A 26,825-nucleotide genomic window follows, 5' to 3' on the forward strand; every position below is an offset into this window, starting at 1 on the left:
TCCGCGCCCGTCATTCCCACAGAGATGCAGAACATGCAGGATTAATATTTAAATAGTATTTTGCTGTTTAATATTCACAGACACAAGTATATATATATATGTTTTTTGTTTTTTTTGTTTTGTTTTTTGGCAACAGTCTGGAGCCCTGCGCTTAGATAAAGACGGAAGCGACTGAACGCAGCTGCGTTCTGTAGTACCGATACTACAGAAATGCTGGTATTTTAAAATTTAAAATTCACAATTTTACCGACTTGGTACCGAAGTACCGGTACTTGTGACATCCCTAATTACAGCTGTAACTAATTTCTGTAATTACATCTATAATTACACTGCTGACCCTTATCTTACACCGTAACCCACCATTTAACCTACCCATACCATCAAACCTGTCCCTAACCTTACCCGCATCCCACCTCAGCAGCAAAAGTTTCACAATATAGTGTATAGTAATGAAGGACATACCTAATATAAAGTGTGACCGATTATTGTGTCACTCGACTTGTGTGACCAGACCAGTCTATAGATTTCATCTAACCTCTAAAGCGCCAGACATTTGCCCTTCATTGTGCTTCCATGCCAAGTAGCAGCTGGGGTTTTAGTCACACTTCCTGTGGGTGGAGACTTGTGTAATTTCCTCTGAGGCTAACGTTCTCATTTCATAGTGAGCCCTCTGGTGTCAGAGTGAACAGGAAACTTTCAGAGAACGCAAGCCCTGACATAATCCATGCCTCCCAGAACAGCCAATAAAGCCGTCCGGGTGAATAAAGAGCCACTTAGACCAATAAGAAAAGGTATGAAACGACTCATTGGGGAGCTGTTGCTAAGCTTCAATTAACGAAATCCCATCTTCTGCCATTAAAAGACAGAAAGCCGAACTGGTCTCTGATCAGCAGCTGCCGAGTCTTTGTTATTCCGGTCCATGCCGCCCACGCACAGGCAGAGAGAGAGATAAATCACATTTACAGAACAAGCCTGCCACTAAGTAATCCATTATGACAAAACCAAATTCTTGTTTAGGTGTCTGATGATGTTTTAGTGCAATGGATGAGAAGAGGCAGATATATGACATGCTGCATCAGCCATCTGGGAGCCCAGCGTATGGCTTAACACTATGGCGGAAGAAGAAAACTGACAAATACAAAAGAGAGGCTGCTTTTTTGAGCATATGGGGACATTCGTCTAAAATATTAATCCTGCCAGCACCACAAAGGTTATTACTAAGTGTCGCTGACTGATGTGACGCCCATATATTGACCAATGATGCATGATGTGCTGAGGGTAAAATGTTGTTCAAACCATACCACCGCATATACCATCGCCAGCTGTCCATCATTTACATAAGACTGCAAGTGTCAAAGATGGAAGAACGACACTCATTTTGCCAACCATAATTCAGCGCTGCCCGAGGAGAGACAGCTAAACTGCAGTAGGTGGATTGTGATAGATCTTGTAATTAAATTATTCCCATCGGGAAACACCTGACATGTTAGCACCCTCAAAGTCATCAGGCAACCCTAATGAACGAGAGTATGTGCTCCAGGCTTCATTTTCACAATGTCACCCCGCATAATACATTACCTACCTGCCCGGACATGTGCTCGTCACCGACATCTTTCTTGTCATTCTCTTAATTTCGCTGAGAATCCCAACAGCTTGCCAGTTCTGCACATCATAATGACAGAGCCAAGGTAAACTGATGTTGCTATGGTTACCAGCAGGGCTCGGCATTCACGGATGCTCATTGCGATTTTAAGCTGCAAAAAGAACCCTGATAGAGGGCACGAGTCCACACATTCACCCACGCAGACACACATTCACACGTTATACATACACGCACAGAGCTCATATGGACTCTGAAGCACAGCTGCACATAAACACAGACGCCCACACAAACTCACACACTCTCACTGGCCCATAATGCAACATATGCAACATGCACAACATCGCTGTGCAATTTCATCATTCAAAAATGCTCACAAAGTCCCGGTGTGGCATTTTTTGTGTTTTTAGTCAAAAATATACATGGTAAATATTGATGCTTATTGGTAATTGCATTGTGATTAAGCATCATTTTCTGTGTGAAAAACATGCCCTGATTATGTTTAGCTAGATTTTACTTCTTGCTTTTAATATTTTGACTCTAATTGGCTACAATGATGATTTGGTTCAAAATGATGGTTCCTCTGACTGAGGGAGAGAAATATTTACAAAACAAAACAAAAAAAGTGCGAGAGAGGCTGATGAAAGCATTGCTCGTTTGCAGAAATTGATGATATTCTCAGGGGATATGTGCAGCTCTGGTCTAATGAAGGCTTTGCCTCCTAATAAATCTCCTCCATATCGGAAAGAAGCCAAGTAAAACTGTCACTTCCACCTGTGTTTGACAGAGACATCTCTACCCGATTAACCTCTTTGAACATAAAAGATCTATGCAAATCTATCTGTAGGTAATTAACACAGATGTGAATTTGTGATTTAAATGCCACTAAACAATTCAATGAACCATTTATTACACACATTGTATTTTCTACTTTGTTTATAACTATTACTTTTACTATTATTAACTATTTTAATGAGAGGAGAGGAGAGGAGAGGAGAGGAGAGGAGAGGAGAGGAGAGGAGAGGAGAGGAGAGGAGAGGAGAGGAGAGGAGAGGAGAGGAGAGGAGAGGAGAGGAGAGGAGAGGAGAGGAGAGGAGAGGAGAGGAGAGGAGAGGAGAGGAGAGGAGAGGAGAGGAGAGGAGAGGAGAGGAGAGGAGAGGAGAGGAGAGGAGAGGAGAGGAGAGACATTTCAAATATGATACATCAGGCTTTTGATGAATGTTTATTTGTCCATCATCTCAATTCTCAATCGAAATATGTACACATCGCGATATGCATATCGCAACGGCACACAATATCTGAATGATTTTAAAAGGCAACTTCAACATTGTAAAAAAAATGTCGACGCATATAGCAGAGAATAGACTGGGCACAAGACTGTTACTTATGTGACTTGCTTGACATTAAAAAGAGTTATTAAATGCAATATCTTGCGGAAAAACAACTCCATGCCGTCTCGCGCTGTCTGCTTTCTGACACACACCGAAACGTGCGCACAAGCTGCCTCTCTGAAAGTTACAAAAATAATCATCCACCCCTAGCCCAGGTGTCTTTGTTTAACTGGATGTTCTTGATGTTAAGTTTTAGGTTGATATAACTATATATTACCAAGTCAAGCAAAGAGTATTTGGTATTTAAATATTGGCATTACATTTTTTGTTTGTTTACAATGATGTTAAAATTATATAGTCAGATTTGTGACATTAATTTGTTGTAAAGTTGTAGCGATGCTTTCTTTTCCCAGAAAGAATGTGAAACACATAAATGGTATTCTCAGTTTTTAAATATTTTGTTTTAATATAATTTAAACAGATTTTATACACAGCAATATCATATCGCATATCGAATATCGCATTATTATTATTATAGGTATTGCATATCACATTTTTCTTCAATATTGCACAGCCCTAATTATTATCATTATTATTATTTGGAGATATACAAGCTATCAAAATTTCATCTTACTTTTTGGCCATATAAATATCAGCAACTGCACCAAATTGCATATTTTTGCTCAGTTCGGGCCTCTGAGGTGTTTTTTTCCTCCTCGAGTATGAGCTCAATATTCTCATATACAATATGAGTCATAAATGTCTGATGTATCAAATATGATACTCAACAAAAGACACAAACTTTTTTTCTGACTATTATTTCATTTGTCAGGCTTTACAGTATTAAAAGACAATCATGTAAATAAATGAAATAAGTGCGCAGTGAATGCAGGGAGATTCTTGGCCCATGAAAGTTTGTGAGCAGTTGATTTAGTGGCATTGATTTGGGACATTATTACTTTGGTACAGTCACAGCCCTGAAACAACATTCACACTCACACTATTGTGAGCAGGAGAAGGCCACAGAAGGACAAGCACACATGCACATCATTCTAGGCAATTCATAAGTCACAATTCAGTCCAAGAACACTTAAAGGATTAGCTCACTTTAAAATGAAAATTTCCCACGATTTACTTACTCACACGCCATCCTAGGTATATATGACTTTCTAATTCCTGACGAACACAATCGAGTTTAAGTAAAACATATCCTGACGCTTTCACGCTTAATAATGGCAGTGATGGGTTTGCAGCTCAAAAAGAGTGCATCCATCCATCATAAGCGTACTCCACACGACGTTTTGAACTGCAAGAGCATTACACTTTCTTTGTAAGTTGAATATGGAAGGCGGTCTGGCGGAAGCTAGATATTTTACTTCATAAAGTTTTAAATATGGATATTTTTCTTACAAAACCCCATTGATTCGCTTTAGATGGCCTTTATTAACCCCCCGGAGCCGTGTGGACTGTGGAGTATGTTTATGATGGATGGATGCACTTTTTTGAACTTCAAACTCAATTTAAATGCCATTATAAAGCTTGAAAGAGCCAGGATATTTATTAATATAACTATAATATGTGTTCATCTGAAAGAAGAAATTCATATACACCTAGGATGGCTTGAGGGTGAGTAAATCATGGGCTAATTTTCATTTTAAAGTGAAGTAATCCTTTAAGGACGTTTCCAGTATCACTCCAAACTCACACAATGAAAAAACAACAACTGACATGTGGAAGCGCGGAAACAAATGCAGCTCCATCTGTAGATAAGGACGTTAGGGCACAGAGAGCTTAGTTTCATGGTACCACTGTTTTTCGACTGAGTGGTACATACTGTATGCATTGCTACAGTGTCTCTGAGATGAATTCCAGCCAAGCTATCACTTTCCATCATTTACCACAAGGAAATATGATCCACTGGTACATCCAATCCATTAGGTTGTTTAGACAGAACTCAATAGCTTAGATGGAGCCGTGGGAATAACATTCATTCATATCTGTGGGTCCAAATAAAAGATCCACTTAATTTGTTTCACTTTGCTTTAAGCAAACACACCACAGTGATCACCAATCACCGTGGTGTTTGGCTCAACCTGCTGGGATAGAATTGAAGATTATAACTGGCTAGTAAAGCCATGAACACTATCTTTGTTCAGATTACTTAAGTAATCAATCCAGAGCATGTGAGAGAGCGGAGCGGTGTGACTACGTCATTCTGTTTGTAATGAATTTCTTGAATACATAATTGTCTTGATTGCAGTATATAACAGTTATGATATTTGTTATGATATAACTGTTTTTATGATTTGTTAACTGTATATATAACAGTTATGATATTTGTGGCTGAATCAAACATATCCACATCGCTATGATCAGATGCTTTCTTTACTGCCGTTTTCTCACCACTGCCATTTCAGTTGTGTGTTTATTTCACCGTTGAATCAATCACACGTCCCAACAACAGAGTGACCAATGTCATTCATTTTGTAGCTATATTGACTACATTGTTGAGAATTAAGAGACGTTCACACTCAATTTTCAGTGACAAAGCATCCTGAAGAGCCATTTTCAAAGGGAATTGGGAAAAACTTTACACCTATAATCTCACTTTTTTCATGTCAGTGGCATCAGGTTGCAAGAACTTTCCTTAAAGGCGTCGTTCACCCAAAGAGTGGTATGTTCTACAGAATAAGGAAAGTAATAGAGTAACAGATTTTTCATTTTTGGGACTATCCCTTTAAGCAGGGCCGTGCACAGACCTTTTGAGGGGCATGTGCTGAAACTGAAAAAGGGCACCCCCTCTGTTCACCCGCCCCTTAAGGCCTTTGCACACTGAGTCCGAAATTTTCGCATGCTTTTTTTCGTATTCGTGATCCGAAAAATTCGTCACGCACAGAGACCTTGCCAACGGAGTCCGATGCGTATTAATGAATGCGTTACAAAAAAAAAACGCAAAACAACACAAAATGCCGTCTTCCACCTCCTTATCAAGGAGCTGCGGATGATCCAGACCGATTCAAAGTTGAATGTCAGTGGCTCCGTTTGATGCTTTGCTAGCGATACTGGAGCCACATATTAAAAAGAAGACCACCAATCTCCAATCCTGAACAGAGACTGGCAGTATGTCTAGGATCCGCGCGCCCACACACACACGCGCGCGCGGTTTACAGGGAGTTGGTGTGCTATAATTATAGCTGTGATATTGTAGTATTTTTTATACAATAATATTTGTATATTTAATTGTAGGTATCTGAGGAGCACTGGCGATTCATTCACCAGCATTGCCAGCAGTTTTAGGTTGGGCATCAGCACTGTAGATGGGAAAACGGATGCGAAAAACGCAGAAAATCGAACCTGTTCCGATTTTTTTTTTTGACGGACGAAAGTTTCAGAGGCAGTGTGCAAGCGTGATTGACATAACGTGAGGTCGAATTTATTTTTTGACGTGCGAAAATTTCGCATGGGAATTTCGGACTCAGTGTGCAAAGGCCTTTAACACTTTATTATCAAACACACATGACATGCTTTATTTACATTTTTTGAAGATTTTCACTATTTTTATTGGGGGGAAAAAATGCCTTTTTGAATTTCTGTGTGATGGGAAAATGAAGTAGAGCAAGTTCGGCAAAACGCGGATTCGAACCGTGATCAATTTGCGTCAAAACTTCAAGCCATGCGCTTTACCCCTGCACTATCACGGATATCATTTACATGGTGTCTTCTGCAATTCTGACTGACCCAACCTGACCTTCTGTGAAAAAGACGGCCTATTTGCACTTAATGTAACGACAACATTACTGTAACCATCTTTTACTACACATGTGAAAACGAGAGAGTATAGAGATTCAAAAATTAGAGTATATGTGCATATATCAACAACGTAAATTAATTAAACATGCGACCATGATATTATTACATGTTAACAAATTAATTGTATTAGCAATCATAAATCCAAGAACAAATTTCTACAAAATATATTTGACCTAGATGACGAGGATCACTCAGTCACTTTGTGTAAGTTCCAGTAGGAAACAGCGCGGGCGCTCTTGGCGGTCTATGGGCGCACCTTTGCTTATTTATGATTTTTCGGTGGCAAAAACAAATTAAATGTGGTTGTATTACTTATCAATATATTGTTAACATTTTACAAAAGTCAAACTCAAATGCACTTACCAAAACTATTGATTTATTGAAGCAGGAACAAAAAACACTACCACCAAAAAAAGGGCACTTCGGAGTGTAAGGGCAAAAAGGGCATGTGCTCTGCACAGGTTGAGCCCTACCTGTACACGTGCCTGCCTTTAAGGTGCGGTCACATTTAATGTTGTTTGGCAAATTTTCATTTCCATAGAAATCCATGCAATCATGAATTTTGCATAAGGGCGAAAGATTTATCCACGGCGATTTTGCAAAATGATCTAGTTAATCATGTGAATTTATTGCATTGACTACTGTGTGAGCAATGAGCTTTATACAGCACTACACTATTGACTGAAGGGATGGATTGTTGAATCCACTGCTCTTAATGTATATCATTTGAGTGGTTGTTAATCAAGTTATTACTCAATATGATATAAATATTAAATGATTTGAATGACTTCTTCGAGCTTATGTTAAAGCATTTATTTTACTTGTCATCATTAATCACTAGAGAATAATGTAAAATATTGTTTGAATCTATTACTGAGAGAAATTATATCTAATCAGAATGTTTTGGGAAAGTTTCCTGGTCAGAGCTGGAGCTCGACCAACTCCAACCTTGAAGAAGCTGTGTATCTGCATGTGTGTTTCTGGTATCCTTTTGTACGGAACCTGATGTTCACGAGGTGAACAACTGGCAGACGGGAGATGGAATGACCATTTGATGGAGCCTGGAAACTTAGATTGGTGACCTCACTGGACATTTTTTATGTTTATCTGTGTCTTAACCAATCAGAATCATTCCACCTGACGTGACGACGTAGCCTAGTGATTGTGTGAGAGTATAATTGCTCCTGTAATGAGTGTGTACGAAGAGCGGCCTACAAACTCCTTGCTGAGTGTTGAAGCTGACTTCTGCTGATGAAACTGCAAACTATTCTTCAGGAAATTTTTCTTCAATTGATTGCATCTCTAGACTTCATTCATCATATTTGGTCCTTGGGTCGTTAACTGTAAATCCCCTACATGATTGTCAATAGATCTTTTTCGCCAAAATGTCTGTAATATTACCCCACCATTATTGTGTACACTCCAAATGAAAACCATATTTAGGAGGTGCTCTGAATGGAGTTGAATATTTCAATTGGGGGAAAAAAAAGCAAAAAAGAAATGGCTGGTAAAACTGGGCATTCATGAACCAGCCACTGTGGTTAATGAAGTTAATTTCATAGTCTGCTGATACAATTAGTCACTAGTCGAGTAGGAATGTCTAATGGCGACCGCAACACTTGGTGATCCTTCAGTGATTTAATTGCTGTCAGTGTGAACGGCCCATTAAAGATTAGTAATTTACTGAAAGAGAAACACTAGACTGGACCAGTCTACTAAGGGCCAGCACTCACCCCACCAGATGCAGAACTGGGAGCACAATATTCAAATCACAATAAAGGAAGGACATAAAGCTACTGGAGTATGGGGTTAAACATTTCAGAAATGCACACCAGAGTGGAAAACCACAAAGCAAAATGGATTTCATCCATAATTTGCTGAAGGTCATAAAATTAGGACTGCTCTCATTCGCATAACGTTCCCAAAGTAAATGATCTTCATTATGTGGTAAATTGACTCAATTGTTCATAGTTAATTGACCTGTCCGTGTCTAGCACAGTGCAGGCACTAACAGCTGCGATGATGAGCGCCACCCACACAAGTCACTGTTCAGTAGTACTGCTCTCCCAAAAGCCCTTTATTGCACGAGGCATGCTAATGAGACTGTATTTCAACAAAACACCCGTAAATCATCTGGGTATAAGCTTGACCTCTAAAGTCAGATGTATGGCTTAGTCTGACAGATGCGTACAAGAACAGAAAATGTCATCAGCAGTGTCCTAATTGTGTCATAGCATAGCCCAAATGTTTTGTCAGGTATCAATTTGAAGTAATCAGTGAGAAAAAATATCCTTAGTAAAAATTAATAAATATCCGGTGCTCTGAATGTGACTGTGAAGGGGTGTGAGGGAGCGTGTGGGCATCAAGTGAAGCTTTAGTGGGTGTGTGTTGCCGTCTCACCAGAACTCTGCCGGTAAGGGTCTGCGCAGAGATCATGACCCCCGCCCAGTCTTTGACTGAGGTCATCCAGCCCACCTCACTGGCTGGGGCCTCAGCTTCTTTTTCATTCAGGATCTTCGGTGGGCCATCAGCCTGACTGTTCATAGGGTTATTCACCTTCTGTGCCTCCTGGAAAAAAGCACAAAGGCAGAAAAGTAAGCAACAGGACAGTTGTGGAAAATTTAGGTGGTTTTGATGATATTTTATTCAAATTCATTTAAAATACAAAACAAGCCAGTTGAGTCATCAAAAAAAAAAAAAAAAAACACTTCACAGAAGTCTTGTAAGGCATTTTAATATATTAAAAGTAGACTGTAGTTAATAGGTGAAACTGCGAAAGCGAGTAAAACAAACAATTTTCAGTTTGAATAAAAGTTTGGACTCGATATAAGTTCACCAAAGATCCAGTGATCCATGGATATTGACATGCAGCCAGGATCGTGTTTCCTGACATTTATATGTGCCTGATTTCGACGCCGGGGAAATACATAAAGCAAATGCACCATCGACCGGAGTGACTGCGGTTATGCCCACTGAGTGGCAAAAAGTGGCAGCACTGGTTTTCAGCGTGAATGCCACGAAAAGCACACAAAACGCATCTAAAACGGTAAAAAGCTTTGCTTAGATTTGTTAGATTGACTGTATAAATATGACAAGAAATCAGAGGTAGCCTATATTTTTACATACTGCCGAAAGCTACAGAAATGAGAAGTAAATAGATCACTACAAATGACAAAAACAACTGGTGACTATAGTGATGGAGGTCTACTGTTGCTGTAGTGATTTTAATTGTAGTGTTTGTTGTTTGTGTAGTGGATTTTTTAGTTTGCTACGCTTCATATATTCCATTTAACAGCTGTTTAACTGAACTGCACACACATTGGCGCTTTAATAAATGTTCTAAAGTATGAACCGGTCAAATGTGTTTGCAAAACTTTCTGAATCCTCTTATGTTCATTTGACTGCTCTCTCTAACTGAATCATCTGAAGCTATTTCTCAGTCGGTAATCAAACAGACATTAATCGAGAGAACCGCCATAACAGTTGTTTTCACACGCACACGCTCAGAGGAATATTGTAAATTACTGCATAATAGGCAAAATTTTTAACAAGCAGAATAATACAGCATTACGATACGCAGTCTCACTTTTAGCTGTCTTTTAACTAGTATTTCGAAGGACAAAACAATAACTTTAACTATTGGCTTTACATCAAGTTAGCTGTCACTTTACTTTTGCTTTTTACTTTCGCACACTTGGCACAGCCCTTGTGACGGTTCTGATCGTTTGTTTTATGCCGAGTTCAGACTGGCCGATTTTAGCCACGATTTTGACTCGCCGACAGGTTTTGCGAAATCGGCGACAAATGCCCGAAATCATAGGCAAATCGGTGCTTGTGCACACGAGTGACAATCACGCAGTGTGATCAGAGAGAATCACAGATGAGGAGTCGCCGGCACCCGTGAGATATTTGGCATGCTAAATATCTGGACTTGTCGCAATTCAAACTCCTGCTGTGTGAAGTGTGTTCTGACGGAAAATGACATCTACGATGACCGACAGCCAATGAGAGAGCAAGATAGAGGACAGCGGGAGGTTTAGGGAGGAGTTAAAGACCAGAATATCAGTATGCTCCCTGTGTCTCCCCAACCATTTCCTCTGCCATTTTTATTTTTGTCCTTTTTGCTGCAAATCAGCGCACGGACAATTTGGACCGCAAGTTTCTGCACTGACGTCTATATTTTTAATAACAATACCAGTCTCGCGCGAGAACTCCAATCTGACGCATGTGTGATCTTGCGTTGTTTCCTTCTCACTTCTACGACGAGTATACGACGAGTTTGAAAATCGTGCAGTCTGAACTCGGCATTACTCGTGTCTTCAATGTTTCCCCTATTAACTCCAGTGATGCAGCAGGCTGTCCTGGCTGAGAGGGCGTGTTCTGACGGGAAAGTGATGTCAATGCATACCCTCTGTCTATACACAGCAAACAAAAAAAAGGGTAAATTAACTAGACACACCTGAACAGAACTAACTCAATCAGTAACCATGGAAACAAACAGGGAGAGGACGGAGGAGAGCTAAACCGATTAAAAGACTAGAAGATTACAAAGGAAATTCAAACATGAACAGAACAGAGAAACTGATCAAAAACAAACGTGACAGTTATTGTTATGAGTGCTAATTGAATTAGTTAAGATGATTTATGCTTTTAAGCTTCAGAAGAGGTAAAGCAGTGATAAAGAAACAAAGAAACTTTGAAGTTCAATATCAGAAACTGCATTCATAACACCCTATTTCTGCCTGTTTCTACAGCTTGACTCACGCTACAGTTTGACAGGCTAAAACCTACATCACGCTAGACATCAAACTCGCTGTCAGGTTCCTGACATCTGGGAGAGTCCTGAGAGGAAGCAGCGAGGAGAGATTTTTTAGGCCCAGTAAAAGAGCATCTCTCAGACTGCCTGACGCATACAGCGTGGCTGGCGGTGTGTAGGCCGAGGCAGGGACAGCTATGATTCACAGGCTCAGGGAGTCGCTGTGGGATTCTGGGGTTACATCCGCAGGGCTAGGCAACACTTCACAGTCAGGTGGGTGGATGAAAATACAGCCATCATGCGCTCAGGGGTGCAGCCTGATGCTTTAGAAGCTGCACTGGAGGCATCGCTCAAATTCAACCAGGGTTGGCAGGGAACTAACACACTTGGGCAATGATGCATAAATAACAGCAGGTAATACTCTAATTTCTGCAAGAGCACAACAATCTTTTGAACATCTCTGTCTGCTCAGTGGGATCATGTGCTGGAACAGAATATCAGTATGATGTAAAAAGCTTTGTTTGGCAACAAAAACAAATAATATTATCCAATTTATCCCAATAAAAATGGAGTAGCGATCATAAAATGCCTAGTGATGGACTGATATATCACCAAGGAAACAAACTGATATTTGACATTGAGATAACCTTATCCAAATTGGTAAATTAGAAGAAAAATTCCCCTGTGTGACCTATAAAATCTATAGACAACCATAGAGACAAAGCGACACGCGTCATAATCTGAAAACCACACCCATCGGGGGGAGACACACAATCAAACCGTCTCCATTGACTTTGTATTGCGTGAAGCTGCCTCCTAGTCATTTCATAAAAAACAGAACAATGTCTAAAAGCTGATATGTGACAAGGTGTACAGAAAAAAACGAGCGTTTAAGGACACAAAAGTGGATACAGGCAATTGAGACAGAGCGCCACATGCTATATTACACAGAGAACTACGCCCACTGGAGGGGAACATAATCAGCGAAATATATAGGAAATATAATATATAAAACTGACATTTGGATATTTGACTTAACAGTGACAAAATGTTACTGCACACGTAGGCATACTGAGGCATACTGAGTGTCAGGATCCCAAAATTGACCCATTCTTCCTGGTGATGCTTGACGTCTTATTGCCTGTATCCACTTTTGTGTCCTTACACGCTCGCTTTTTTGAGTCGACAGCTTATAAAAACTTGGTTCTGTGTTTTTTAGCTTGTTTGCTGCACACCCTGTCACATCGCAGCTTTTAGACATTGTTCTGTTTTTTTCTTATAAGTCAGAAATGACAAGGAGGCAGCTTCACGCACTTCAAAGTCAATGGAGAGCATTGGATTATTTCTCCCCCCCACCCTCCACGTTGTGGCCGTGGCCTAAATGCACTCTGTCTCTATGTCAAAGCACAATAAACAATTTTCAATTCAAAAATAATTTATAAATAAATAGTATAAAATATTTCAGTTTCAGTCATTAATTCTGTCGTGTGCATTTTGGCTTTATATCAGTCCCTAGTGCACCTCTTGAGTTTAAACGTACAGCTCTTACTAGCTTGCCTCCATTACACAATTTAATCAGAGAAATCTTCATTAACCAACAGCAGCTTTTATATCTTCATGGAGAGTGGACCATTTAAGTTGCACGTAGAAGACAAAACTGATGGTTGGATGACAGTAGCGGAATCTAAAACCTTCAGATGACACACAACTCATATCTCCATCGTTGCAACTCACCAAAACCACACATCAAAACACACAACACACAGTAGACATGCGTTTGTGCAGTGCAGAGGGGTTTCTTGCACTGTATGACGTGACAGACAACTAGTTTTCGAGTCCGGTTGCATTCACACAGCGCAGGTTTTCCAAGAATGTGGTTGTGAGTCCTGAAGATTTACGGGTGAGAGTTTGGTTATAGAATGTGGTTGTCACACCCATAAATAACCAAACTGCATGTGAACATAACTGTATTAAGGACTCAAATACAGGACTGACAACTGCATTCTGTGGCTGTGTGAACATGGCCTTAGACATGTAAAATATTAAATCAGTCCTTCACTAGTCTGCGAGAGGGCAACTTTTTTGAGCTATGTTGCCGGGCAATGTCTCCGAGCGTTGTGGACAATGTTGCTTGGGCACTTTCCCATTGAGAATGGGCAACACCTTTAGATACTTTAGATCGGTCGTGGGCCCTGTGTCTCACCTGGTTACCCATTGACGGCAACATTGCCCAGCAACATTGCTCAGCAACACTGCTCAAAAAGTTGCCCTGTGTATCATCACCTTAAGATTCAGTCCACAACACTGAACTGGCTCTGGGTGTTAGGTCAGACATAAGGACATGAAAACATCCCTAGAGGAAACGCAGCACTCTGGTACTGCCACAGAGGACACTAAACTGTGATGGAAAGATGTATGGTTCAGAGGAGAGCAAAACTAATGAGAGTCTCAGGAGGAGAGAAACTCTTCTGTCAACTAGAGGGTAGAACAAAACATACATGCACCAGTGATTTTTAAAACTTTAAATGAAAACCACTGAGCATTAATAATCTACTTGCTCAATGCAGTCCTGGTTTAACACTTGTTGCAGGTGCTGTTAGTAGAAAGTACCAGGTTCTAAAAATAGCGAAGAAGAAAAGTCATTTTTGGATCTTGGGTATAGCTTGACTGAAACCATGAACAGAAAAGGTGTGGGGTGTGAGGTGGTTTATCCCAGGACAGATACAGGTGCATCTCAATAAATTAGAATGTCGTGGAAAAGTTAATTTATTTCAGTAATTCAACTTAAAAGGTGAAACTAATATATTATATAGGCTCATTGCATGCAAAGTGAGATATTTCAAGACTTTATTTTTTTATAATTTGGATGATTATGGCTTGCAGCTTATGAAAACCCCAAATTCAAAATCTCAGAAAATTACAATATTGTGAAAATGTTCAGTATTGTTGGCTCAAAGTGTCACACTCTAATACACTAATTAATCCAAATCACCCGCAAATGGTTCCTGAGCCTTTAAATGGTCTCTCATTTAAATAATTCACAATCATGGAGAAGACTGCTGACCTCACAGTTGTGCAGAACACCATCATTGACACCTTCCACAAGGAGAGAATGCCTCAAAAGGTAATTGCAAAAGAAGTTGGATGTTCTCAAAGTGCTGTATCAAAGCACATTAATGGAAAGTTATGTGGAAGGTAAAAGTGTGGAGGAAAAATGTGCACAAACAGCAGGGATGACCGCAGCCTGGAGAGGATTGTCAGGAAAAGGCCACTGAAATGTGTGGGGGAGCATCACAAGGAGTGGACGGAGACTGGAGTTACTGCATCAAGAGCCACCACACACAGATGGATCCTGGACATGGGCCTCAAAGATCCTGGGTTAAATAAATAAAGAACTGGACTGTTGCTCAGTGGTCCAGGCCTCTCTTCTGATGAGAGCAAATTTTGCATCTCATTTGGAAACCAAGGTCCCAGAGTCTGGAGGAAGAATGGAGAGGCGCACAGTCCAAGATGTTTGAAGTCCAGTGTGAAGTTTCAACAGTCTGTGTTGGTTTGGGGAGCCATGTCATGGGCTGGTGTTTTATTAAGTCCAGAGGCAACGCACCCGTCTACCAGGACATTTAGAGCACTTCATGCTTCCTTCAGAAGACAAGCTTTATGGAGATGCTGACTTCCTTTTCCAGCAGGACTTGGCACCTGCCCAGACTGCCAAAAGTACCAAAACCTGGTTCAATGACCATGGTATTACTGTGCTTGATTGGCCAGCAAACTCGCCTGACCTGAACCCCATAGAGAATCTATGGGGCATTGCCAAGAGAAAGATGAGAGAGATGAGACAGAACAATGCAGAAGAGCTGAAGGCCGCTATTGAAGCATCCAAGTCTTCCATAACACCTCAGCAGTGCCACAGGCTGATAGCATCCATGCCACAACGCATTGAGGCAGTAATTCATGCAAAAGGGACCCAAACCAAGTACTGAGTACATATGCATGATTATACTTTTCAGACATTTGCTGACATTTCTGTATTTACAATCCTTTTTTTTTTTTTTTCATGTAATATTCAAATTTTCTGAGATTTTGAATTTGGGGTTTTCATAAGCTGCAAGCCATAATCATCAACATTATAACAAATAAAGGCTTGAAATATCTCACTTTGCATGCAATGAGTCTATATAATATATTAGTTTCACCTTTTAAGTTGCTGAAATAAATGAACTTTTCCACGGCATTCTAATTTATTGAGATGCACCTGTATATATCAGGGTGTAGCAGCCAGTGCGGTAGTAAAGACCAAATAGATATTTTAAAGAGACTGGCACTGCAGGAGAGCCAGACATGACCATCTGGCTCCAGAAGTTGACCACCGGCCCAGGCTTACGGCGCAAACGTTAGGCAGAGTCATCAGACAGCCCATAAACTGACCCTTTAGTTAAAGTTACAGTGATTCAGAGATTCAAGTGGACTCAAACCTGTTTCTGGTTGTAAAAGTGTCTCAGTCTATTACATCCTGGTGTTTGTAGCCAAACAATTTGAATATAATAATACTACTTTTGTTATTATTATCATTATTATCATACAGTAATATTAATATGATACAACTGCACTGTAATATAAATAGAAATGAAAAATTAATATAGTTCATAATTTCACAATACTTTTGCCTTGATTTCACTTGCAAAAATACTGCCCTTTCTATGTAAACAAATGAGTCTTGTTATGAATCAAGCAAAATGCTGTAATCAGCTGTCCACAAAAAAGTTGGAAATTATGTGAATGTAAAAACAAAACCTAAGTGGTGTGCATGATCACATTTTATGTGATCTAGGAGCTTCATACAGCTTTTTACAGCGGATCCAATTAAAAACACAGCAAGACTATCCCTCACACCCTCGCTTTCATACCCGTCACAGCGCTGCTCTGAATAAGGTCTAATAGCTTTGTTTTGAAACATGCATCGCAACAGACTATATAATTATTTAATTCAATCGCAGCCTTTTGCGATTTGATCATGACTTTAAGCCTTGTCACCATTTTGATTCTGAATTGAATTATAGCCAGTAATGATTTGCTAATGGGGAGGCTGGTCTTTTAATGATTTGATTAGTCAAAAAACATAATCAAGTAAACTAGTCCTACTCAGCAGATCAGATTTCTCTGTCGTTCATGGGAACTTAACCTTCAATCCACAGTCGCTGCAGGAATAGGTCAACAAAGGTGTGCTCTGCCTGTCCATCACACTCCAAAATAAATCCCCATCTCCTGAAGCCTCCTCTGCCACATCGCACACATGCTTGAACCTGTCACTTGGTGTAAATACTAAAGCACTGTCCACAGTGCATACACTCGGATCGAGTTTCGTTCTGATCGGATATCACCATGTGCTCAGCCTGGCCTGGAAAGTACATCTTTGAGTGTGTTAGCAGAGCCACTCAAGATCTGAATCTATCGAGTTAATGAGAGCTATGCGGGGAAATAAATATAAAATCCATGTAACTGGTAACAAACATTTTAAATCAAACATATTGTGGGCTTTATTTTGCTTTAATTTATTAAAAATAATAACAACAACAATAACAGCCACATGTTTGAATCCCCAGTGTATGAGTAATCTAAAGGTGCATTCACACCAAAGATGATAACTATAAAGATAACGATAAAGTTCTAAAAATCATTCTCAATATCAATGAATAGCAGAGTTCACACCACAGCTACTGTATAACGGCACAGAAACGATAGCGTTGGAATCACTTTCAGAGCGATTTTATCCTATCCTATTGACAGCCAATCAGAATCAATCCTGCTGTAACAAGCTCGAGCATTTTAGGTGACAGGCAAGCGCGCACTTAGAATAAACAGAACTAGGGATGTGCGAGACTAGCAGACTAGTCGATTAAACGATAGTGCTGGTGCTAGTCGACTAGGAAAATACTAGTCGTTTACACCTTTTTCTTTTTGCATATTTAATGTTTTGCTTTATATTTTTATAAAAAGGCTACGTTTAAATTACCGTCATGTTAATGTTACATCTTGAAATTAATATATTTTTTGAAAAGTCTATATCTGCAGCAAAACAATATCTTAATTTTACCTCAGGTTTTGCAGGTTTTCTCTGGGGCTCGCGGCGGCTTCAGAGAAATGTCCACTTGGAAGATGTGCAAGGTGAGGGCGGATTTTGAGAGCTTACACAAAACTTTTCTGTTTTCTTGTCAACTAGTCAAACTAGTAACAATTAAGCTTGCTTAGGCTTGTTATACTACCGGTTATGAGGGAGAATGCGGTATGAAATTTTATATCAGATTAAAGAAGAAACATTATGAATGAAACTTGCTTTACACTTGAACAGTTGATCAACATCCTAACATCCCATTTCATCCCGTCTCCGAGGGGCGGCAGTTAGACTAGTCAGTTACAAAATTTCCATTTAAACGGTTATGAAATTAGTTGTTGCGCACATCCCTGAACAGAACAATGTCGTTCATTGGTGTGGACGCTAATATAGTCATTGTTAGGCCGTGTGTCCACCGAGTTTTTTTTTTCAAGCGGCTGGCATATTTTCCGAATTGTTTTCAATGGGAGCGCAACATTTCTTAAACGCCACGAGGCGCCATTTCATGCTCAAGCGCTAAGTGTTCTGCATTTTTTTACTTGTCGCCGAGAGAACGCAGCGCTCATCACTGTCACTTTTTACCCAGCCGACCAATCACAGTGGAGGAGGGGCGGGACAAATACAACACCAACCAACCACCACATTCTGTTTGTACAAAGTCAACAGATGACAAGAAGCAGCATAATATCGGAACAAAATAATTTAAAACGAGCCAGAGCAAGTACTTTACATTGTACTGACTTTTTTATATAGAAAATATATTTTTTTTACTGTTTCATTTTTGGTTGGTCAGCCACGCTCAGGCAATCATGCTGCACACTTTACAATCACACTGTCAAGAAGTAAATTTGTCAAGTTGAAAGCTGATTACTTCATAGAACCTTCATGCCAAATCCACCTAAATCACAGTTCTCAAGCCCCACATGTGAGTTGTGAGCTGCGAGAGGTGTGGCGTGTGAGCAGACTCTTCATGTGGGTAAAGCCATGAATTATACATAAGGTCTCAAACTGATGGCTTCGCAGATTCGAGCAGACAGTGTAAACAAGAAACAATTTCTACTTCATTTGAGCGCTCTGTGTGAGCGAGGAAGTACAGGGGCTGTGGAACAGTGAGCCATGGGATACTCCATCAGGAAATTATTTCACCTGTGATGTCAAAGCCTGAGCTGCATAGGGCAAATCCAGCCCTTTTCACGATGCAACAGACAGAAGGCCTTAAGCAGACCAAGACCCAGCAGTCAACACACTGAATTTAGGGTGACCTCGTTTCCTGACCTCAACATTGTTTTTTTAAACAATCTGTTCCAGGTCAGACAGGGCATTAAACTTCAGCTAATTAAGAGTTTCCACTGCCTTTTGTGTGCCTAACAGTTTTTTTAATGAATTTGTTAAATAGTTAAATAGGATCCGTATATCTGTTCATCCATCTATATCTACTAGGGATGTTAACGATTAATTGTCGATAATGCTTTTAATCGATAGAACTTATCGATCATCGAGTAAGCAGGGTCATGTCGGGCGTGCGGCTCAACCACAGCCAATATTCACTGATTTTACATTCCATCAGTAAGAGCAGAGAGTGAAGGTTGAATTAGCAGAGCAATAGCACAGCTGTACATAAAATATAGCAATACACACAACATAATGGGAGACATGCCAGAGCTCAAAAGAGGACAAATTGTTGGTGCACGTCTCGCTGACTTATCTGTGACCAGGACAGTCTTTGTGGTGTATCGAGTCCTATGGTATCTAGGGTAATGTCGGCATACCACTATGTAGGACGAACCACATCCAATAGGAGTAACTGTCAACGCAAGAGGAAGGTGTCTGATAGGTATGTACAGGTACTAACCCGGATTGTCTCCAAAAAAACATAAAAAACCACAACTACGAAACTTACTGCAGAATTAAATGCGCACATCGACACTCCTGTTTCCACCAAAACTGTGCCAATGCCAAATGTCAGTATCAATGGTGCCAACAGTGCAAATATTGGGCTATGGACAATGTGAAACGTATTGTTCTCTGATGAGTCCACCTTCACTGCCAAAAAGGCTTAACACCCATACTGTTGCGTGCCTAGAGTGAAGCACAGGGGTGGATCAGTGATGGTTTGGGCTGCAATGTCATGGTAATCCCAACTGTGCTTTAACGGCAACTGTGCTTAATCTATATACACATCAATACATTTCTATCCATCTATCTGTGTTGTCAAAAGTACCGACTTCGGTACTAAGTCGGTACTGAAATGTAAAAAATGTGACGCTTTCAGCTAGGGCTGGGTATCGATTCAGATGTTACGATTCGATTCGATTCGCAAACTCTCAAACCGATTCGATTTCGATTCTCGATTTGATTTTCGATTAAATTTCGATTCTTGATTCAACTCAATGAATTTAGATTTAATACAAATACTATATAAAAAAAGAACAGTGAACAAGTTTACAAGTGGGTAATTAAAAATAAATTAAGAGCCACAAAATTGTATATTAAACTCTTTTTATTTTAGGTACACTTGTGTACATTAACAGAAGTATTGAACAGAACCCATCTCTATATTTAAAATGCATACAATTATGTTAAATACAATACAATTGGGGTTTTTATGGATACTTTGATACATTTATTCTAAAACATAAAAAGGATATTGGATGATTTTCAACAATTTTCAGTAAAGGACAAGCTTTTCTTGCGATTTAGCTGACCGTCATTCAGACGGTCCGTTTTTATGAAGGCTTTTTCCTCCAGGGGCCTCTGTGCTTTGACTCGTGCCCCGGATGATGCATTATATTTCGTCACTAACTCTGTTATTTGCGTGCCTCCCTTAGATGCGATTGCCATTCGATTTGATCTTTGCGACAAGCATATATGCGATACCGGGCAGGATCGACTGGAAACCCCCGGGACAGAGAACCGGGGCGGATCGAACGAGACCAGTTGAAACTTTAACCGACTATATCTCGGAAAAGCGCCGGCGAAACCGTCTGTAATTTGGGTCGATCGTAGTGCCTGACGAGGCCTTTTGAGGATTGAGGTCGTAACCGGGAATGGGTGCTTTCTTTGCGGGGCGCGCCACTTGATCATCTCTCCGCCGGGGAATGAGCCTCCCTCTGCACCACTTGTTACTTTTCATACACGAGAAGCGCGTTCCTGGACACAAGAAGTTGCCGTGGTAATTAACAATACCTTAACGTGCTGACTTATGTGGACTAACTTTTATTTGAGGAAATCTGTTCATAATATAGGCTAAGGTTTGAATTATTGGTCCTGCGCTGTCTATTGACTCTATTGACTGTTGATTCATCATTTGTGAGGTGCCATTTAAGCACTGAATGAAGGAATGACAAGCGCGCCTCTCGCTCCTTTGTAACATCGCGCAAGGCCAATAAGAGGGTGACATCTAGTGGAGAAGACTGGTAATTAGATTTACATTAATTTTATGTTCAAAGTTTACTAAATAAATATGGGGGGAAAAAAAATCGATTTTTGGCCTTTGAGAATCGATTTTGAATCGACCACATTTTAAAAAACGATTAATCGAAAAATCGATTTTCTTGCCCAGCCCTACTTTGAGCACTGTTGAGCAGAATCGTAAACACCTCTGATTGGCTATTGTGCTCACACCATCAAATATGTCTGTGATTGGCTACAATGATTAGCACTTCAAAACATGTTGTAAATATACATCAATGACGCTCTTCACAGAGCGCTTACACAGATGGGAGCATTTGAAAGCAGGCGTCTATCAGTGGACAAACGCTCCCGCTCCCAAAATACTTTCAAACATTGATCATTGTAGCCAATCACAGACATATCTGATGAGCGTGTGAACACAATAGCCAATCAGAGGTATTTACGATTCCGCTTAACAGCGCAGAGCAAAGTCGCTACTTTTGACAACGCTACTATCCCTCCCTCCCTCCCTCCCTCCGTCCCTCCTTCCACCATCTATCTCTCTCTCACTCTATCCAGCACAGATAAATGTTGCAATAAATGTAATAAACTATAAATGAAATGAACTACATTGCACATTTTGACAGCTGAAACAGGGTTGACTGTGATATGCCCTCACTTGGGAGTTGCAATAATAATGAATGGCATAGAGCAGGTCATGTGACCAAGGCTGATCTTACAAGACTTGGCTTTAGAGCAGCTGTTCCGGCGACTTCCATTTGCATCACTGGGGAAAACTGTACTCCATTGCGAGTGCTATTTTTAGCTTCACCCAGGGAGCTGGGGGGGGGGGGGGGGGCAGTTAATCCGAACATGCTCTGTTTCCCATTTGCTATTTTAATATCAGTAAAGTTAACCAACAACACAGGGTGACAATTTCTTACTAGCAGCAGAAAGAGTAACAAACCTACATAAATTATATGTTTGCTTTTCTAATTTCAGAACGACTGTGATGTCAAGTTTTGAAGTTGTCTGAGAAAGTGCCCGACTATAATATAATACTATAGTAATAATTCATAGAATATACTTTCTTACATCAATTCCAGATTGTCAGATCTCACCAGCAATCAGCACAGTATACAATCAGGGGTCTACAACAAGACCTAATGTAAAGGGGAGAGCAATCAGCACTTACGAGCACTACAAAAAGATGCAGGCAAGCCCATCATACACTGACTGACACAACCAGGTTACCTGCTAAAAACCACTTAGTCCAAACGGGAAGCTCTACAGAGAGCTGGAAACTGATACGTGAGAAAAAAACAATACCATACTGAATATTTGTTCACAAGACTTTTGAAAACTGGATCACATAGGCTAGAATTGTTGCTTCAAGACGCTGTACAAATCACTCTGGTCACTCATTCACATAACACAATATATTGATTTAAAAAGACATGTTTTGTGTTAGAAAGGTGTATGCGGGGTGGGTGTGAATGATCATGAATATTGATGTGTTTCACACCTGCAACAAGACACCCCCCAATGGCTAATGGCCCATCAAAGTGGAATGCTGTGAGGCAGCCTGAACAAAGAATGTGAGGAGATGCAAAGATTTTAAGATTTTAATTTAATTTATTATAATTACTCTATGTGGAGTTACGACATGTTGTGCCTACCACCACAGTGCTACATATATAAACATATACAGCACCAGTCAAAAGTTTTTTGTTTGTTTTTTCACAATTAATTGATGAAAGAACAGCATTTATTAAAAATAGAAATCTTTCCTAACAATACAAGTCTTGTACAGTATACTTGAATTTACACATAATACAACATAATACAATTGTGCTACAGAAGACAGTGTACATAGGGAGAGACAAGAGTATTACAGATGATATTTGTAGCCCGATGGTCAGTGGGAGATAATCAACAGAGCACAAACATCTGAACACAGTCACACATCTTTGTTCCACTCTTGAAAACAGTGCCTGTTCAATTGAAGACATAAGTGAACGTTGCAAGATTTCCATGGTGTTAATTGCCATTTACCAAGCACTCCTTTGCATCTGAGGTCACCCAGCTCCTGGAACTGGTACATGGTCACTAATTGTCCGTTTTGGTGGCGTTTTCTGTGATACACCACAGAGCTCTGTGATAAGCTGCTCCATGAACTCTTTATGGGACATATTACCATGTAGCTCTTTGTGCAAAAGGAAAGAGTTGGTGGAAGCAATGTCCAGGAATTGTAGAAAAGTCTTTCTGTATCACTTCATGGTTTTGTGCTGTGTTGTGTAATACTGCAACAGCTGATCAGACAGATCAACATGTGTTCAATGCTGTTCAACCCCCTATCCCTAAAATCTGATTGGTTGTGATAAATGTTGACCATCAAGAACACTGATTTAGGACCATGTCCTACTTGGGTAAATCAAAGCAAGTATGGTGCCATAGAGGATTCTCGAGAGAACAGAAGGCAGATGAATTGCAAAATAAAGAGAATTTATAAAGCTATTATTTTTATGTGAACTGCTCCTTTAAAGCAGAATCTTAAACCTCCCTTCTGTCTGATTCAGGTCGAGAGCTTAAAGCAGGGATGCCATGGGCTTGATTTGAGGATTACACAGGTATGAGACAACATAATCTACGCTTCTGGTTGGACGTGCCTGCCTGTGATGCCAGACTATTTATATTATTATTCAAGAGTATCTTATCTCATTTCACACTCACACCAGGTCTGTAAAATAACACATCTGGTGTTGAAACATGAAGCCTCAGCACAGCACAAATCCCTGCCTTAACCACAAGATATTATTATGACCAACACAGACCATTTTATTTATTATTACACGTGTTCTCATCCCCCTTATAGCATGAGATATTAAAATTAGAAGAGAAGAGCAGACTTGTGTTAAAAAAAGATATGACTATGTTAAAGGAATCATTTCATTATTTTAATATTTGATAATTTTTTTAAAGGTCAACAAGTTCATAGTTTTCCCCCCACAAATAAATAAATGTATAAATTAGGGCTGCGTGATAAAATAACACTAATTAGCGTAATATAATTTTCCTCGATAAAATTATAAAGAAAAGTTTGATAAGTGTTCGATATAAATGTTCATGCACAATGCAAATAATGCTGTGTATGCGTGTTTCAGACCATGTTACTGGTACCAATATCAATGTGCCTAACTGATATGCGCTTCCATGTCAGCTGCGTATGAGAAACATTAACATTAAACGACAAACGCACCAAAAAACGGAATGAAAAAGAGCTTCTCATTTGAACAGTGCAACAATGATCACTTATCAGCTCGGCTCGAGTGTAGAGCGAATTCCCATACAAACCACAAATCAAATGCCTTGTGATTTAAACTAGTTTAAAGCCAGATGAAACAGTGCCGACATTCTCAACACTGACGCAGAAAACAGGATAAACATTGTGCCGCAACCATAGTTAGTAGGCTTTTCAATCCACAAATCCATTACCATGGATTTACTATTAACACAAACTGTAACCATGGTATTGTGGCAAAAATGCGGGATATTCATATCAATTTGTATTATATTATTAATTTAGACAATAATTGTTTTAAATGAGTAATGGAATATAATTACAGTATATTTTGTTATTAAGCTATAGCAGTTTACTGTCTGCATCCCAACTCAAGCTACTGTCAAATGTGCATCAACATGTAAAAATTTGTCGACTGTTTAGCAAGTGTTTGTCATATTCTGATGATCACAATTAACTGTCTGGTTTCTACAACTTTCACTCAGGACCAAAATTCTGCCTTTAAACTTGAAAGAAATAAAGATTTGACATTTATTGTGATAATTATCAATATCGACAGTTATGATTTTTTTGGGGGCCATATCACCCAGCCCCAGTAAATAGTGAAACAAATAAATGTATAAAGTAAAACAAATAAACTTGACTATGATTGAATGTATGTGACATTGATTGCCCAATATATACATACATATACATATACATATACACACACACACACACACACAGTATAAACAGGTGACATCTACAAAGCAGATTTTTAAGTTGCCTGCCAGAACCAAATTCATCACGTACTCAGGAGAGCAAAAGTCTGCAATGCTTTTAACACAATTGTTTGGGAGAGCCTGCCCATTTCCATTACAGCTCAAGAACTCTGGAAACAGGCCACGGACCCAGGAAGCGTCACCCTCTATATCTTGCCTAAAACACAAGCCAAACGCAGAGGACGCACTGCCTGTGCATTAGTGCTACTCTGCAGAGCATCCAGGCCCCATGTACTACTGTTCTCTACACGATTCATAACACCGTCCCATTGATACATGATTATCAGCTCCAGTGCTCTCAGATAAAGACACATTCTCTGATGAATGCTGCGCTTTCCCAAGGTCAGGACTCGGATCTCTGCTTCAATGATGTTTGCTGATGATAAACATGTACAAGTCAACATAAAAGTCTGTTGTCTTGGTCTATGCTGTGGATCCCTGCTGGAGCATCTGTGGTGGAATAATTGCGACCGGAGGGCTTTGGGAGAAATCTGACCTTGTTTTCCAATGCGTGTTACCTGCCAGCAGCAATGGCAGCTTGGAATATGAGCAGGATCCAGTGAAAAAGGACGGGCAAATGATGACAGACTCAAGTTCTGTGGCTTGGAGGAAAGGAAATGCCTCTCTAAACCTTAAAAAAAATTTCACGCATTACGTGATGTCACTGAAGATTAAAGCATAAGAGCCTGGATGGAGCAGGACGATCTACATTTGATGGATCTGCATAAAGCTAAGTGAAATCACCCCCATATAAGATCAATACAGTTGTAATTCACTTATATCCACTCACACCCCAGATGTATTACTTAAATTACTGTCCTCATTAGGAGCTAATGGTGCACTGTGTCTTTAAGAAAACACTGTCTTAAATAGAACCAGTAAAGATCTTCACAAATTCTCCCTGCAATAAACCAACAATCAGGTCATTCAATTCTGTTCCTGACAGGGCGAATCTCTTTCCTCAGATACTTCAACATGAACGTATGCCTGTGACGACAAAGGAAGACCATTTCAAGCCAGTGAAGTGAAACTATAACAAGTAAGAATTTAAGTGAACAGACAGTTCCTCCTCTAAGGCCATTTGACGCATAGTATGAACACAAGGTCACGTAAATATTATGAGGGGTTTTTTTATACATTTTCTGAGGAAAGTGTGAGTGGTGCATGCAAAATTTTCTGTCACATTTAATCACATTTAGATTTACAATCATTTAGCAGATGTTTTTTAGTTTTTTTATCCGACTTACAATATAAGGAAATACACAAGCAATTAATCATACAGAAGCCAACAATATTAGCAGTGCCACACATTTCAAGAGTAAAGCAGTATAGAACAAATGCTAGAGCAGATGGGTAGCTGCATAAATGTATAGAACTGATGTGTTTATTAAGTAGTCGTTTAATTGCATTACAAGTTGGTTAAAGAGATCATTCACCCAAAAATTAAAATTCTGTCATCATTTAGTCATGCTCAAGTTGTCCCAAACCTGTATACATTTCTTTATAAAGAAATGTATACAGGTTTGGAACAACTTGAAGATGAGTAAATGATGACAGAAATCAAGCGTATAGTGTCAGTTCTGGCAGGTCACATTAGTCAAGCTTGCATCAGCTGACTGTCAGCTGATCACGTCTACCTATAGGAATACGACGTCTATCACAGCATACATATATAAGCTCCTTCAATATTATCAGCAGCTATCGCGTTTCTCCAGAGCTCATTTACCCTCCTCCACCCCCAGCTCCTCCTCTCGTCAGTCAGGA

At 39.8% G+C, this 26,825-nt stretch overlaps 1 protein-coding gene and 1 long non-coding RNA gene across 10 annotated transcripts in view; both read right to left on the reverse strand.

Moving 5' to 3' along the window:
- LOC307142142 overlaps positions 1–26,825 on the reverse strand; it is a 576,947-nt gene that overhangs the window by 176,610 nt on the left and 373,512 nt on the right. The window lies entirely within an intron of this gene.
- Positions 1–26,825, reverse strand: part of kcnma1a (potassium large conductance calcium-activated channel, subfamily M, alpha member 1a) — a gene marked incomplete at its 3' end in the record, with an annotated part of 226,952 nt that overhangs the window by 148,487 nt on the left and 51,640 nt on the right. For all 9 annotated transcript variants that reach the window (XM_079842703.1, XM_079842701.1, XM_079842702.1 and 6 more), the window contains exon 2: positions 9,142–9,309. In XM_079842703.1, the coding sequence (XP_079698829.1) occupies positions 9,142–9,309 (168 nt within the window). The remainder of the gene's footprint in view (positions 1–9,141; positions 9,310–26,825) is intronic.

Source organism: Gobio gobio, assembly GCF_949357685.1.
Source record: "Gobio gobio genome assembly, chromosome: 18".
In the NCBI taxonomy this organism is placed as follows: domain Eukaryota; kingdom Metazoa; phylum Chordata; class Actinopteri; order Cypriniformes; family Gobionidae; genus Gobio; species Gobio gobio.